This window comes from Sarcophilus harrisii, chromosome 3 (assembly GCF_902635505.1).
Source record: "Sarcophilus harrisii chromosome 3, mSarHar1.11, whole genome shotgun sequence".
Taxonomy (NCBI): domain Eukaryota; kingdom Metazoa; phylum Chordata; class Mammalia; order Dasyuromorphia; family Dasyuridae; genus Sarcophilus; species Sarcophilus harrisii.
In genome coordinates, this window is record NC_045428.1 from 255,887,308 (window position 1) to 255,904,778 (window position 17,471).

Consider the following 17,471-nt stretch of genomic DNA (forward strand, 5'->3'; position numbering starts at 1 on the left):
ACTGGAGGGGGTTGTTATTTCCTTCTCCATATCATTTTACAGAGGAGAAGACTGAGGCAAATAGGGATAAGTGGTGTTCCTAGGATCACACATCTACTAAGTATCTAAGACTGGATTTGAATTAAAAACCAGTCATCTTCCTGACTCCAAGTCCAACACTTCATCCACTGTATCACTTAGAAAGAGCACCAGAGATAGCAAAGAAGTTAAAGGATCAGGATTCAAATGTTAGTTCTGCTACTTACTACCTTTGTGATCTTTGGTAAGTCACCATGGGACAGAAATTCCAATCTGGAAAAAAAGTCACTGAGACTTTGAGCTTGATCAATCAATTTATTAGTGAATCTGGAGGTCCCTAATTAATTGATTCTAAGATCTTTCTCATGTTCAAGGATGTCCCACTGCTTGAGGGTGGCCAGTATTTTAACAGATTGAGAGCACATTAAAAATAGAATGAGTTTGTCCAATTTCATGATTGGTTAACACCAGAAACAGGGAAAATTATGACTGAGGGGCATGTCCATCTATTATAACCACTTTTTCAACAGGCTTTTCATAGGCTATTACCTCCAATTATCTCAGCTGGAGTGTTCCAAAAATTATAAAATTTTTGGAACAAACTGGCACTTTCACAAATGATAAAACCCTAGTCTTTGTCTAGCTGTTATCTTATAGTGCAAGGAAATTGTGCTTTTAAAGCAAAGATTCTTAGGGAGGGGATGGCTGTGATTCATAGGGATGGGTGTGGGCATTACATCAGCAAATGAACCTTATTACAGAGTGTATAGGTGTGAAGTAATTACACTTTTATTACATTTATAACCAACAATATGAATCTCTGATAAATTTAAGTAATATAATCATCAGTACATGATGGATTAATCATGTCTTATCCTAACAACATTAACATACATAAACTTATTTTATTTTGCTTATTTCACTAATACAATAATTGATACACATTAAGTCACAATGAACTGAGTTAATGATGATTAATTTGAATGGAGGTATCAAAATTATTGTCTCATTTTAAATTGTCTGGGTCACAGCTTTCTCATCTATAAAAGGAAGGGTAATGTTGCTGGACTTTTATATTGCAAATGAGGACTTGAAGGCACAGCAAGGTGATGCAGTGGATAGAGCACCAGTCCTGAAGTCTTGAGGACCTAAGTTCAAATCTAGTATCAGACACTTAACACTTCCTAGCTGTGTGAGCCCGGACAAATCACTTAACCCCAATTGCCTCAGTAAAAAAACAACAAATAAGGACTTGATTTATTGTTTTGATTGTCTGGATAGCAAGACTATCTCCTACTTGTAGCACAGAGGTATCCTTGTATGACTCAAAGGGAAGCAGAATAGATATTTTTAACCTTTCTTTTTTTCTTTCCAGTGACATTATTTTTTTTTAAACCAAGCAATTTATATGTGTAGTCAAACGAAATAAATGCCTTGCACATTTGTTTACAAGGGTTTTGTTGTTCAATTAACAGGCCTTTATTTTCTCTTCTATCTTTCCTACACAATTAAAAGAAAAACTTTTAAATTGTGTTAGTTTGGAGGGGAAGTGGGAGAGAAAATAAATGCTTGATTAAAAAACCCCAAACCCCCAAGCACACGCACACACATGCATCCATACCTCAATCTGAACACTTTCTAGGATTAGAAATTTGAGATAGATGGTGACCACAAGTTTCCCCCATTTCTTGGTGCTTAATCTCACTCTTCCTTTCCCGCTTCTTTTCCCGGTCAGTCCGGGCTCTCTACTTCCCAGGGAGTTGCTTAAGCAACAGCCAATCAGAGGCATTTAGGAACATTGTCTTCATCTTCTCTTACTTCTGGGAGGTAGAGGCTCAGGGTCAACTCCCTGATAACCCCCCCCCCCCAGCGAGCATGCGCAGGAACGTGTGCGCTGACCAGGTCAGTTGCTAAGCGACAGTCCCCACGCTAGACCCCCGCCCCCAGAGGAGACTTTGACACAGGGGACTTCTTTTCTTTTTTCGCTTCCCTCTCCTGTTCTCCAGACCTCGGAGTCTGTCTGCTGTTCCCTCTACTCCTTTGAGTCATGGAGAAAACAGCGCTCTCGTTGCGGTTTTGCCCATCGCAGGTGCTCTTTGCCAATGTGCAGGTCGGGACGACCTATAGCACCGAAATCAAGGTGCAGAATGTCGGCCGCAGCAACAAGAAGATCCGCTTCTTAGGGCCCCAGGACCCGCAGGTGATGAGGGCCCGGCCGGGGGAGGACAGAATGGTTCACCGGGAATGGACCCCGGAGGCTGAAGGCAGCCGCTTCGAAGACATTCTGTCCGCCACTATCCCCCCCTCCACCACCTTTCCTTTCCTTTCCTCTCCCTTCCCTCTTTCCCCCCACCTCCCGAACTGCCTTTGCCCCTCCCCCCCCCCCCCCCCCCCCGGGGGACGGGCTCTGCTGGGGAGGGGTCCAATCCTGAACCTTCCATCTTCTCCAGTCAGTCCATATTTATTACTCTCTTTATTATGTGCCAGATGACGGGATACATTCTCTGCTCTTAGGAGAATACCCTCTCAGTGAGGAGGCAACATATATGAATGAATAAAGTATTTTTGAAGTACTTTCTATGTGCAGAGCACTGCGCTAAGTGTTGGGAATGAAGAATCAAAAACAGGTCTTAGCACTCAATGAACTCACATTTTAATGAGGGGTCAGGGAAGAAACTACTCGTGGAAGCTTTCAGTCTGCAAACGACTATATTCATACAACATAAATAGAAGATAATTTTAGAGGAAAAGGGGCTAACATTAAGGGGAAAGCTTTTTTTTTTTTTTTTTTAATAGAAGATGGGACTTTTAATTGAGTCTTGAAGGAAGCCAGGGAAGCCAGGAAGCAAAGTCGAGGAGGAGGAGAATTTGAGGTCTGAAGATGAAAATGCAGCAGTCAGAAAGGGACTGACCTATGTGAGAAACACCAAGTAGACCTGGAGAGGCAGGAAAGGATTATTTTGTGAAGGGCTTAAAAATCCAAGTAGAGGTTTTTATATTTTGGGAGTCCCTGGATGCGGATGCCAATACTGAGCAGGGGAGTGATGTAGTCAGATTATGGGCTTTAGGAAAATCACATTGGCAGCTGAATGGAAGATGGACTAGAGTGGGCAAAGAACTGTGGCAGGAAGACCAACCAGTGGACTATTGAAATTACCCAGGCCTGTGCTGATGCGGGCCTGCACTGTGTATTCACTGTGTTAACAGAAAGAAGTAGAGGTATAGAAGTTATGAAGGGGCACTCTTTGCCCTCATGCCAACCCTGCAATGATTTTTGTTTGTTTTTGTCAGAAGAGGGAGAAAGATTAGGGGAGATGCTGCTAGAACTTCCCAGAATGCACCTGGCAGGATGCTTTCCCACCATCTTTTATGGAGAGTCAGGGAGAGTCTCCCGAGTTGTTGCCAGAACAATCCTTGTATTGTTAATATTTCATGGGTGTTTGTGTTTGTATATCTCATATTAGACCCTAAGATGCCAGGTACTCCAAAGTTAATAAGAAATTTTCTATACTGTGTCCTGAGATCTGTGTATTTTGTATATTCATTCTATAAGGGAAGTCAAGAAGGGAACAGGCATTTATTTAACTCTAGTGTTAGTCACTCTGCTAATCACTTTACAAATATTATCTTGCAATAATCTAAATATATATTTTAGGTAGCCCATCACAGTAAATAGAATGCTGGACTTGAAGTCAAGATCAGTACCAAATTCCCACATGGGATATTAAGCTGTGAGTCTTTAGGCAAATTACTTATCATATCTGAGCCTTAGGCAACTCTATAAAGACTATTCTGCTAAATTTCTTTGGTAGGTAGGTCCCAGCAGAATATTATTATTATTCAGTAATTTTAATTGGGTATCTGTTTCCAATTTAGAATGGCTGTAAGATTTCATGCATTTATTCTTAATGGGATGTATACACAGAGGGAAGGCAGCAAATAACTTTGTTGACTGTTTTTCTCAACTCACTTATCTTAAATTATCACATCTTGCCATTTTTAATTTTGCACCATCATAATGTTACTTTTTCAGTACTTACACAGCTAATACTATTTCATGTCATCACCACCTCAATCCTAGACTACTGCAGTGGCCTGCTTAATGGTCATCTTGTCTTAATTTTCCTATTAGAATCCTTTTTTTTTTTTTTTTATCATGCAGCAAAGTAATTTTCCTTAAATATAAATGTGGCTGTCAGTCCCCTTCCTAAACTCCCATAGTTTCCCATCATCTTTGGAACAAATATGAACTTCTTTTATTTTAATTTTTATGTTTAAAATCCTTTCAGAGCTTAGTCTCAATTTATCTGGCCAGCCTTATTATGCATTACTCACCTTCCCACATCACATGAACCATCTAAACTGTCCTTGATGTTCCTTAGGGCTGTACTCCATCTCTATATCCTTGCCTTTTCACTGACTTTTGGCCATGCCTGGAATATATTTTCACTTCACCTCCACCTCCATTTTCTACACAAAGCAAATGTCATTCCTTCAATTACCTTTACTTAACCACCTTGTATTTATTTTGCAATTATTCTCTATATAATTATATAAGACCATATTATTTCTCCTGATAGAATAAACTCCTTTATAGCAAGGTCCATTTCTTTCTTTTTCTTTTTGTCTTTATATCTTCAGCACATAGTAGAATTCCTGACATTTTGCTCTTAATAAATATTTTTGTTTGATTGATAATAATTAGTTCCCTGGCTGACTTTTGGTCAAGGAAACAATAGAAACATTGTTGTATTTTTGGGAGATTAGTAAATTAATTTTTTGATATCCTGGTAAGGTTGAAAAGGCTTCTTTTAAATTCATTTCCATATCAGGTGATGGATTTATAAAGCCATGATATTTTTTCAGAGGAATTTATAATCTATTTGGGAAAGGAGAATTATACAGTAACTGATAAAAAAGAAGCATGAGAAAGGTACAAAAAAGAGATGTAAGTTTTATCTATGATAAATATGAGGACGAAGGGATTACTATAATATTAAGGATGAAGAAAGTTTCCTGGAGGGTGTGGCATCTGAACGGACCTTGAATGAAGCATGGGACTTTAACAGATAGAATAGGGACTGTCAGAGCCCATTCCAACTATGGCACTAGCATGAGCAAAGGTATAGAAACATTGGAGGATAGAGTAAGACAGAGTAATCCATTTGGTTAGCATTAGTAGAATGTCTTCAAGGTTATTAATCATTTATTTAACTTAAAAGTTTTTGAAAGAATATTATTTTTATTGATATATTATTTTTGCAATATTATTTCTCAGTATATTTTTGCCCATTCTTCTCTATCCATTGAGTCATTCCTTATAACCAAAGTTAGAAGAAAAAGAGGGGGAAAAAAGCATTTAGGCAAAATCAATCAATACATTAATTCTGTACCACTAGTTCCCAACTTCTGCCAAGAGAGAAGGGAGGTACAATTTTCAATTCTTGTGTGACCAAGCTTAGTTATTACAATTATGTAGTTTTCAGGTTTATTTTTTCTTATTTATATTACACAACCAATGCATTCTTAATTGTCATATCCAATGGCCTTTTCTCAGTTTTCCTTTTTGAATTCTCTATAGCATAAGATTGTTGACAATAAGTCATCCAACAAACACTTATTAAATGCCTATTGTATGCCAGACTCTGTGATAGGCACTAGAGATAGAAAAGATAAAAGAGAGGCAGTCACTGTCCTCAAAGAGCTTATAGTCTATTGGAGGAAAACATCTATCTCTATTTCTATTTCTATCCACCATCTATCTATCTATTTATCAGCATATTCAAAAAGAATACAAAGTACATTTTTCTTTAGAGCAAGCATTACCAGCTGAGGTTGGATGAGGTTGGAAACAGAATATGCATAGACATCATGCAAAATGTGACATCTGAATACAATTTTGAGTGACATAAGAGATTCTGAGAAGTAGAAGTAAGATTGCATAAGGATGGCCAGTGCAAAAGTTGGGATTTAGGTTGTGATAAATAACATGTAAGTCTGTTTGGCTATAAAGTGTGTAAAGGGAGGTGATATATAATGAGTTTGAAATGTAGATTGGGACAAGGTTGTGAAGGGCTTTAAAAGATAAACAGAAGAGTTTACAGTAGATACTAAAGCAACATGGATCCAGTGGTGTTTATTGATGGAGAGGAATGACATGATCCCAACTGCCCTTTAGGAAAATCACTTTGCAGATATTATCTTATCCTCATAATAACTCTGGGAAGTACATTATATTATTGTCCCATTTATACTTATGAAAAAACTGAGCCAGACAATGGTTAAATGAGTTGAACATAAGCTAGTAATAACTTTCTGAGTGTGGCTTTGGACTTAGGTTCCTTGTTCTTGATACAATACTTTATCAACTTCAATATCCAGTTGCCTTGCAGTATATGTGTAGTGAGTTAACTTTCATATTTCAGAGTCAATACTTTTATTCCTTTAATTAAGAAAGCATTTGATTTGTACTTGACTTGTAAAATAGGTGATCAGGATGAGGCTTTAGTCCACAAATGGTAATGGGTCATATGTGTTAGATTACTAACTGGATGAATATGGTTATTTTAGTTCAAGTTTTTATGGTCCTCCTTATTTGAAGAGAAAACAAAAAAGACCATTCAACAGATTTGTTATCTTTGCTTGAGAAACATTTTGGAGAAGACTTCCAAATTTAAGTGTACCAAATGTAAATATCCAAATCTACCATCAGCTCTACAATATATTTTACCAAGTAAAGAACTACAAGCAATGAAACCAACACCAACATGAAATTCAGATGAAGAAGATAAACTTAATGATTCAGTTGCCAAGGATCAGGTCCAGCCTAATGGGAGAGCAGCAAGATGGTGAACCCTCATTTCAATGAACTTTTTTCTTCCTCTGATTCAAGAAGATATTAATATCTTCTTATTTTAAAGTTTTAATTTATCTATTATTTTGCAAGAGGGTGCCCACATTTTCAAAATATGAAGCTTCGCTTGAAAAGCCTTAAATATGAAAAGTTTTCTTAGAATACCTGTGGTAATATCAAAGTGACTGTGCTTTTTCTAGGATTACTACTTGGATATCATATTCCAATATCTTATTTGTAAATGGAATAATAGGAAAGAGAACTCACTTACAAAGGAATAACTCATTTTAATATTGAAAATTGTAGAAACTGGTTCTAAAAAAATGCATACCAATATTGCACATTAAATTTGATTAAATAAAATTTTTGTCAAAGCTATAGATTGAAATGGTATAGTTTTCTTCTGAAAAGACAACTTTCTAAGAATCAGCAAGGTTAAAAGCAAAGAGATAATATTAATGTGTCCTCAAATAAGGAAAGGGGTAAAAGACCAATATTATGAAGGACAATTGAATGAAACTGAAGGAACTCTATGGAAATCATTTTTTAAATTGATCAAAAACTTCTTTTAGGTAACTACAAAGCAAAAAATTACCAAGATCTTTAGAGCCTTAAGTTATGACATATAATATGCCATGCATGATCCAATCCTTGAATTACATTTGGACTTGTTCTTGGAAAGCCTTGGAAATTACTTGCTGTCAGTGATGAGCATGAAGGATGCTTACATCAGTAAATCACCATAATTGATGTTTTTTCACTTGATTTTTTAGTCAATTGCTTGACTTAAAAAATAGTCTGCAGAAGAAAATGATTTACAAAAGTCTGCCTATTCCTTTTTCACATTTTAATCAAGATTATTCTTAATATATGTTGAAGTCATTCTCATAAATATTTTTAGCATTTAGTAAATAATAAAAAAAACAAAAACAAAATGTTTCCACATTGAAAAAATAATACAAGTATACTGACATCTTAACTAGTATTGGATGCTGTGGAGGTATGTTCCATAGCTTAAATAAAATGGAAAATGATCAATAGCTACATTTTAATTGAGTTAATAAGCACTATTTTGCTTTAAATATATGAAATTGTGAATTTTCTGAAAATTTTCTGAATGATAGACAAAATTGGGAGTCATAGTGGAAATGAGGGGGAAAAAAGACTGTAAGATTCACCTACTTTATGGATGTGAAGGGGAAAAAACCCAACCTTTTGTAGTTGTCCAATGTTATTAATATCAAGACTGAAACAAAACAAAAAGATACATTTTTTGCCAACGGTATTTGCTACAGTTATGGAGAGTTTACAACATAGAGGCCAAATGAATGAAAGAGGCAGTCGCTACTGTGATGATTTGCACCAAATTTTGGAGGATTGTAAAACTTATTATAAGACTACCAACCATAAAAAGTCACCCGACTATCTGTGGAGGAAAAAATTCAGTGGTTCAAAAGTGCTTATTGATCATGCTGAGTTTGGATGAACAGTCTGTAGATTGGCCCATCAGTACACTTTTTTTCCCCTTGGAAATCTATTTCAGATGGAAGAGGGCTTGGGTCAATAATTGAATAGGAGGAGGAGAGTAGGTTGGATTGCAGCAAAGGAAATTACACAATACTTTTAAAGATAATAAGCTTCTCCCTGAAACTTTCAAAGGCTCATCCTTTTAACATTAATATTATCTGTGAAGATGATATGGCTGGGAACTATGAACATCACAAAATCACTCAAAGAAAAATGGAAAGACACTTGTTAGGTGTAAAGCCGCAGCATAATTTGAACAATGAATTTCACTTGGTGCAGTGTAAAATCCATCTGCAAAGAGAGGTATATGACTGGAAAGGCAATCCTTTCTACCTTCTTAATTAACTCATTTCACTCACCACAATGCTTCTTTCAAAACTTTTCACTCCTCCTCAAACTTTCCATGGCTGCCTCTCTCTCACCTTCTTAACTAAGAATCTTGTCTATTTTACTGAAGAAATTGAGGCCGTTTGCTGAGAGCTCCATTTTCTCCTCTTCTCTCCACAGTGGGCACAAATGCTTATTATACCCAAATTATGATGAACATAGAAAGACAGGGTCCCTCTTGGCAAGGGACTTCTAGAGAAATTCGTCGATGTTTTCAGTGTGGAAAAGTTGGAGATTTGAGAGCTCATTGTAGATATGGAGATAGAATGAGAAGACAGGGTGAGAGAATAAAAACCAAAACCTCATGCCCAAAATATAACCGAGGCTTTCACTGGGCCTCTGAATGTAGATTGACTCAGGGAAATGAGAGAAGAGGCCCAGCTTTAGGGCCCCAGGTGGGGCAAGATGGCCGCCGAGGTTACACCCAGAGAGTCTTTGATATTTGATAGTGAGATATGATCACTCAGCCAAAAGGCAATTGGATGGAAGAAGGAGATTACACAATCAATCAGTCAAAGGGCAATCAGAGGGGAAAAGGGGATTTCAATTAGGAAAAATAGAGTTGTATGCAGTAGAGACTACTGGTGTCCTTTTTCTTTGCCAAAGCAAATCCCTTCCTTTGAAGAAGTAGTCCCATTCCATCTTGTCCTCTCTAGAAGATCAATTCCTCTGTCACCCTCACTTTCTCACCTTTAATCTCCTCCCATTTACTAGCTCCTTTTCTACTATCTACAAACAAGCCCATGTCTCATCCATCTTCAAAAATCCTTCATTTGACCTCTCTTGAGTCCTTTGGAAAAAGTCATTTGGTGATCCAAATCATCCAGTCCAGCTTCTACCCTAGGCATGTCTTCCATGTTCCCACCAGTACAATTGCTGACCAATTGCTATTAATAAGCAGATAGGTATAGGAGTCCTAAAAATGGCAGCAACCTTCAGACCACTATTCCTGTTTCCCAGCTGTCCTTCATAATCATCGTTCAGAGAATCAACTCCTGTGGAGAGGAGGTAGCCATCTTTATCAACTGCCCATCAATGGCTTGCTAACCACAGGCTTCTAGCTGAAGCAGCAAGGTAACTTGAAGGAGAGACAGTAGGTAGCATGTGTCAGGCAAGTGAAGGTATCAGTAGACCTTGATCATTATCTCTCCTTATACCCTGAGAGATATAACTTAGGACTCTGATCCCTAAAGCCTTGGGAATAGCTTGTGCACTCAGACATGATCCAGGAAAGCAATCTTTATGGAGATGCAGCTTGGAAATTGCTCTTGCAGATGCTACAGCCACAACTACTGAAGATGTAGAGGTGAAATTTTTTGCCACTGAAGTCCTTAGCACCATCAAATAGCTCAACATCAGAAACTGATTTAATTTTCTTAATGGAAATGAAATTAAAGAAAAAAAAAAAGGTTTGCCACTGTACTCTAAGGATGATACTTTCCCCACCTTTTTTACAACTGATTCCATATGTGTTATCTCCTCCATTAAAAGGTGTGCTTCTTAAGACTGGGACTATCATTTTTATTTGTATCTTTAGTGCTTAGCACAATAATTTGTACAGATAAACACTGAAAAGATGCTTTAGTCATTCATTTAAAAAACAGTTCACTGACACTACATCAAGAATTATTGGCAGTCATATAATAGCAAAAAATCAGTATGAAGTCTTTTATTTATAATATTTGTTAAATTTTTGATTTCCCAATTTTCTCCCTCTTCTTCCCTATGCATTGAGAAGGCAAGTGATATGATATCAGTTATACATGGGAGTCATCTAAAACCTAATTCTATATTAGTCATGTTGCAAATTAAAAATACACCAGAGAACATAAAGTGAAAAAACTTATGCTTCCACCTGAATTCAGAATTTGTCAGTTCTCTCTTTGGAGCTGGACAGTATTTTTTTAAATCATGGAATTGTCTTGGATCTTTGTCTTGATTACAGTATCTATGTAAGATGAAATCTTCTAATACTTTGAATGGAGTCCCTATGGAGAATTGGAATAATGTAGCAAGAATCATATAAGATGAAAAGGCATGTGATCTTCACTGTTAGAAGGAGTACTTATAGATAAGATTATGGATACTTCATTTAAGAATTGAAGTTTGGGGCACCTACTCCTTTTTCTAAAGAACCTCAGTTTCCTTATCTTCAAAAATGGCTCCTCTCAACTCTAAGTTTTGTGACTATCTTATCATGTTGCATCTTTGCTCAAAAACATATGTATTCTCTTATTGATAAAGTATCAGAACCAAACTGGACTTTCTGGCTTTTAGATTTGATCTTGTCCTATTCTATATATTTGGCCATATTTCCTATTACACATGCCTTCTCCTCAAGTCAAATAAATCTGTTCCTGGAACATTACTCACTTATTCTAGCTTCCATGTTCTTATTCATCCAGTTCTCCCCATCTAGAATTCTTTTTCCATCACACCCATATCCTATTCTCCTATTTCAATTCTTACCTTAGGTGGCACTAGCTGCAAATAGGTGATACTGTGCTGGAACTAGAGTAGGGAGGACCTGACAGCAAATTCAGGTCCAGCATTCTTTTCACTGTAGCACCATTAATTGCCTTTAACCTCTGTGTCAGTTTATTTTTAAAGTGTGAATAATAATACTTGTAGTATTGATCTTGTAAGATAGTTACTAGGATCAAATATAGTAATGTTTACTAAGCATATCCTTGATGATTATATTGGGAAAGGCCAAGGAAGCTAATAATTATAGGCTACATCTTTATCATTTGACTGAAAGACATAGAGTATACAAGATTCCACTGTGATTATTGTTTGTTGTTATGGTACAGCATTTGATAAAGTAAAAAGCAGGAAAAAGCTCAATTAAAAGATTTTTCCCCCAACAAAATATCTCCAATGCACACATCAAAATCATTTGAGATTCTTTAAAAGACAGACAAATGTCAATAGTATGTAGTATAAATACACAATAGAAATAATTTTATTCAATGCCTCTTTGATCATAAATTCAATTAAACAACCATTTATTGAGCACCTAATATATGCTAGGTACTCTACTAGAGACAAAAAAATCTGAAAATGTCCCTTTCTTCAAGTAACTTCTATTCTACTGCAGGAAAACAAAAATATACATACAGTGATATATTTAAAGTACATATGGAATAAACATGAAGTAAGGAAAAGGGAAGAAGAGTAACAACAGGAGAGCAGGAAAGACTTCATATTGAAGGTGGCTCTTGACTTGATCTTCGAAGGAAATTAGGAATTCTGAGAAAGGCAAGCAGGTGTAGTTTTCCAAGTTTGGGGAAAAAACTGTAAAAGCACAGAGATGTAAGATGATATGTTAAATATGGTGAAGCACAAACAGGTCAGCTTGTCTGGCCTGCAGAGTGTGTGGATAAGTCTGATAAACAGTAGGTAAGGCATCATAAAATAGGGAGATATATGCTTCATTATTGTGCTGGAGGAAATCCAGTAAAGAGCACAAATTGAAGCGAATGGACAGGTCTTCTTCAACATATCATAATCCACAAACAGGAAGAAGAAGAAGAAGCCCCAAATACTTATTGCATGAAAGATATTGGTAATCAATCAAAAACATTTTTTGTCTGATCATTCACATAAGAAAGTTGGCAAAAAATCTCCAATCTCCTGTTATTACATGCATTTGTCTGGACTATCTAAAGATCTTGTATGTCTGGGGAAAAAATAAACAATGAGAAGGCAGCAGAGTTTAACAGGAGAAAGAGTAGGTTAGTTGCTTTCAGTAAGTTGCAAAGTTCTTTTAATAACATCAAGCTTCTCCAATGTATAAAGCCATCTCATTTAAAAAAATATTTATTTTTAATACACATTGCTTTATGAATTATGTTGGGAGAGAAAAATGAGAGAAACAGGGAAAACCATGGGAGAGATAAAAAAAAAAAAAACAAAAAGAAAAACCAAGTTTTTCATAGTTGATCATTTTAAATTCTTTCTGTTATTTGTACAATGTATTCCTGATTCTGCTTCTTTTGCTCAGCATCAATTTGTGTAAATCTTTCCAGGCCTTTTTAAAACCAGCTTGTTCATCATTTCTTAACGAACAATTATAATCCATTATCTTCACATACCACAACTTGTTCGACCATTCCCCAGTTAATGGGCATCTGTTATTTTCCAATTCTTTGCTACCACAAAAGAACCACTACATTTTTTGCACACATAGGTCCTTTTCTCTGTTTTATAATTTCCTTGAGCTACAGATCCAGTAACGACACTGCTGGGTCAAAGGGTTTGCACAGTTTGATAGTTCTTTGAGCATAGTTCCAGATTGCTCTCCAGAATGGTCGGATCATTTCACAATACCACCAACAATGCATCAGTGTCTCAGTTATCCCACATCTCCTCTAACATTTATCATTATCTTTTCCTGTCATCTTAGACGATCTGAGAAGTGTTAGGTAGTAGTTCAGAGTTGTTTTAAGCCATCTCATTTAAATAGCAACTTGTTTGTGGTGTTGCTCTTGGCAATGAGACATGGAAAATTGCAATATCTGAAGAATTCAAAATGAATATTACATAGAGGACAATGGAGAGGTACATGATGGGTGTGAGCAGGCTGAAACATGTGGCAAATGAGATACTTTAAAGATCACTCATCCATGCTTATCCTATGCAACTTATCCATGTCTTCCCAAAGGTATGTCACAGGCATCCATTCAATATATTAGATTACTTCTTTGATTTCTCCTGATGTAGTGTACTTTCTAGAGCCCCCCAAGTTGGGGTGCCAAAATATACCATCCAGAATCTTGGGACCAGACTGAGTTCTTGGTCTTAGTGGAGGAGTGAAGAAGGCAGGAAACCCACAAGGATGGTGGAAATGTGGAGTCCATTTATTCCATGTTCTTTCACCCTAATATACCTTAATACACATATCACCAAAGCAATACTGTGCATGTGCTAACTATATATATATACATGTGGTCATGGTCAGGCAGGACCACATAAACAACTCGCTATTGTATGTAGATTGCCATCTGGTATCACTCTTTGTCACTTGGTATCACTCTGCTTCAGTTATAACACAGGTTGTCACTGCCTCCTGACTTCTCAGGAAAGCCAAGAGCCCTTAGGGGAGATGAGGAGCCAAACCAGACATTGTTAGCAGGTTCCCTCTGGGCTGAAGGGTCTTATTTTTCACCCACAGTTCCCCCACTATCTTAGGCCCTCTACATCCTGAATATCAGTGCAACATTCAGTCTTCCCTTACTGTACCCTCTATACATTTTTGTCTCCATATGGAAGTGTTTCTGGTCAGCATTGGTGTGATTGGAACGACCATCAGCTATTCACTAAATTTTGAAAAATACTGACTCCTCATGTTCCCTAAGATGACTGGAGAGTTGTATCAATGGCTTGTACCTTCCTTCCTTGGACCAATTGAATCTAAGGAACAATTTTTCTGGTGTGTGTGTGTGTGTGTGTGTGTCTGTGTCTGTGTGTCTGTGTCTGTGTGTCTGTGTGGTGTGTATCCTAGCATTCACAAAAGGAACAGTGATAGATACTGGTTTTAGGAGATCTAAAAGTCCTTAAAGTCTTCTACAGCAATGATGTCAAATGCTGGGTGCCTACACACTATATATTGATTTAGGAAACCACAAACATTGCTATTCTAGAAGATGCTCTACCACTGAAATGGCTTATAGAGCTATAATGAGACTACCCTAATATCAGTGATATGAGAAGTCTGAAATAGGCAGCTGTGGAAGAAGAAAAATAAAACTAAAATACAAAAGAAAAAACAATAACTTTCCAACAACAAGAAATATACTGTAATAGTTTCCTGAAGAAGTTATGGAAGAAAGGGAAGACCAGAATCCCAAATTATACTTCTCCTTTTCAAAAACACCAAGTTTTAGATCTTAATGATCTATGATCCCAAATATTTTCATTTCATAATGAGTCTACTCATGTAAAAGATCAGTAAGTGGACATGGTGGACATAGCATCAATGATGACACTTCTGGAATAGTACCTGATTTTCATCTTGGTTCAGGGTTGTTTACAATCAGCTAGCCAAAAGGTCATTATGTTTTACTGAGGCTTGTGCTTTACCCCCATTCCCTCAGTATTCTTTGGCACAGCAGCCACATCTGTTCTCTGGGAGAACCATCAAAGGCACAGACATCCTGTGAGAATGAGGAGTTGGAAGATGGATACCAAATCTCTGTACTTTTAGAGGTCTCCAGTGAGGGACTGCCCCTTTGTTTTATGAGGTGGGATGGACTTTTCCCCCTTCTTCATTTGAAATTTTGGATTACTTCCAAGTCCAATTAAATATATTTACCCTACTTATATAGAAATGAATAAGTTTATTTCTTCCATCTCATTAGAGAGAATATTGTCTATTGGTCCCTCAAGTCCTTTCAAGGAAAATTGTTTCCAATCCTACCATAGCAAAGGACACTTGAATTATTTACCAAAGATATATGCAACTATCTGAGGGGGCAGGAAATCTTGACGCCTGGATAACCGTGCCTTGGATGGAAGGACCAGAGAGTTCTAGGTGGCAAAAATTCATTGGAAATATAGCTTCTTAGAGATGGGGCATAAGACATGGTATTTGAAGGAATGATGATAACAATATTGTTTGCAAGGGTAAACTGCTTTTCTCTGAGATGGAAGAAGCGGGTCAATTTACCAGTTGGAAGAAGGTGTGAGAAACACAAAGGCTAGCTGGGCAATCTGATTTGCATGAGGAGCTTGTCTGGGCAGAAATAGCCTCCTCAATCCTTAGTGACGGGGATAACAAAGTCTCTTACTTTGTAACAATATGGCATTACAATCCCTTATATCCAGATTGGCAAAAGACTCACTCTTTAATCTCTGCGTTCTTGTAACAGTATCTGGTTGTTTATTTCATTATAGAGGCTCATGTGCCCTACAAATAACAAATGACTATATGCAGTGGGACACATTAGTAAAATCCCTCCACTGGTCCTATTCTCCAAAGGGAAGAGTCTTCAGTTGTCTAGTCCTGTTCTCTCCATGCCCCACACCATTTGGCTGAATCCACAGTCACCACTCAGAAGTAATTACAGATAAAAATATTACCTGACTCATATCTCATGCACAATAGCTTGCTATATGGCTGTTAGCTTTTTCCATTGTGAGAGACCTTTTGCCTGAGGATAGCCCTTGTTTATGAAGGGCTTTAACATCTGAGGGAGTGAAATCTTGAATGTAGCATTGTCTTTGTTACATTCCTTAGCTGCTGCCTTTGTCCTCTCCTTTTTGTTAGTAGTAAGCATTTATTAAGTCAGATATTGTGTTAAGTACAGGGGATATAAAAAAAAAAGAGGCAAAAAGACAGTTCATGCCCTAATCTAATGGAGACCAGGTTACCTAGTTACAAAGATAACAAGTGTAATAAACATTTGCTTATCATATACCAGTCACTGTGCTCATTAGTGGCTGGAGAAATGAAGAAAAGCAAAAATAAGTCTTTTCCCCCTCCCTCAAGAGGCTTACATTCTGATAGAGAAGATACTGTAATGCTGGAGAAACTGAGCAAGCTAGAGATTAGAGAACAATTTAATAATTTATTTAATGGGAGATATTTTCTGGGACCAAATGGATCTATGGTTTGGAACCAGGGCTGAATGAGACTATTGTCTCAAAGAATCCAGCCCTGAATGTAGGATACAAGATTCTTTTATAAGGTAACGTTGATACTACTGGGCTTATATCACAAAGAGATTATAAAGAAGGGAAAGGGACCTGTATGTGCACGAATGTTTGTGGCAGCCCTTTTTGTAGTGGCTAGAAACTGGAAACTGAATGGATGTCCATCAGTTGGAGAATGGCTGAATAAATTGTGGTATATGAATATTATGGAATATTACTGTTCTGTAAGAAATGACCAACAGGATGATTTCAGAAAGGCCTGGAGAGACTTACACGAACTGATGCTGAGTGAAATGAGCAGGACCAGGAGATCATTATATACTTCAACAACAATACTATATGATGACCAGTTCTGATGGACCAGGCCATCCTCAGCAACGAGATCAACCAAATCATTTCTAATGGAGCAGTAATGAACTGAACTAGCTATGCCCAGAAAAAGAACTCTGGGAGATGACTAAAAACCATTACATTGAATTCCCAATCCCTATATTTATGCCCACCTGCATTTTTGATTTCCTTCACAAGCTAATTGTACAATATTTCAGAGTCTGATTCTTTTTGTACAGCAAAATAACGTTTTGGTCATGTATACTTATTGTGTATCTAATTTATATTTTAATGTATTTAACATCTACTGGTCATCCTGCCATCTAGGGGAGGGGGGGGGGTAAGAGGTGAAAAATTGGAACAAGAGGTTTGGCAATTATTAATGCTGTAAAGTTACCCATGCATATAACCTGCAAATAAAAGGCTATTAAATAAAAAAAAATAAATAAATAAAATAAAAAAAAATAAGGTAGCATTGAACAATGACATAATAGGGGAGGGATCTGGATGGAGATGGCCTACTGGGGGGAGGCACCTAGGATGACACAATGGGAGGCACTGGAGAGGCGATATTATAATGATGTCTAAAATGTATAAAGACCTTTATCCCATTAAACTTAAGAGGGAATAAGTATAGTCTAGGGTCTAAGATATAAGCCCTTTATCCTTTCAAACATTAAGAGGGAATGGTTATAATCTG

The 17,471-nt window shown here is 37.0% G+C and overlaps 1 protein-coding gene across 1 annotated transcript in view; it reads left to right on the top strand.

The window, feature by feature from the left end:
• Window positions 1-1,969: 1,969 nt before the first annotated feature.
• Window positions 1,970-17,471, top strand: part of CFAP47 (cilia and flagella associated protein 47) — a 759,462-nt gene continuing 743,960 nt past the window's right edge. The window contains exon 1 of the mRNA XM_031959439.1: window positions 1,970-2,218. Coding sequence (XP_031815299.1) covers window positions 2,066-2,218 — 153 coding nt within the window. The 5' untranslated portion in view covers window positions 1,970-2,065. The remainder of the gene's footprint in view (window positions 2,219-17,471) is intronic.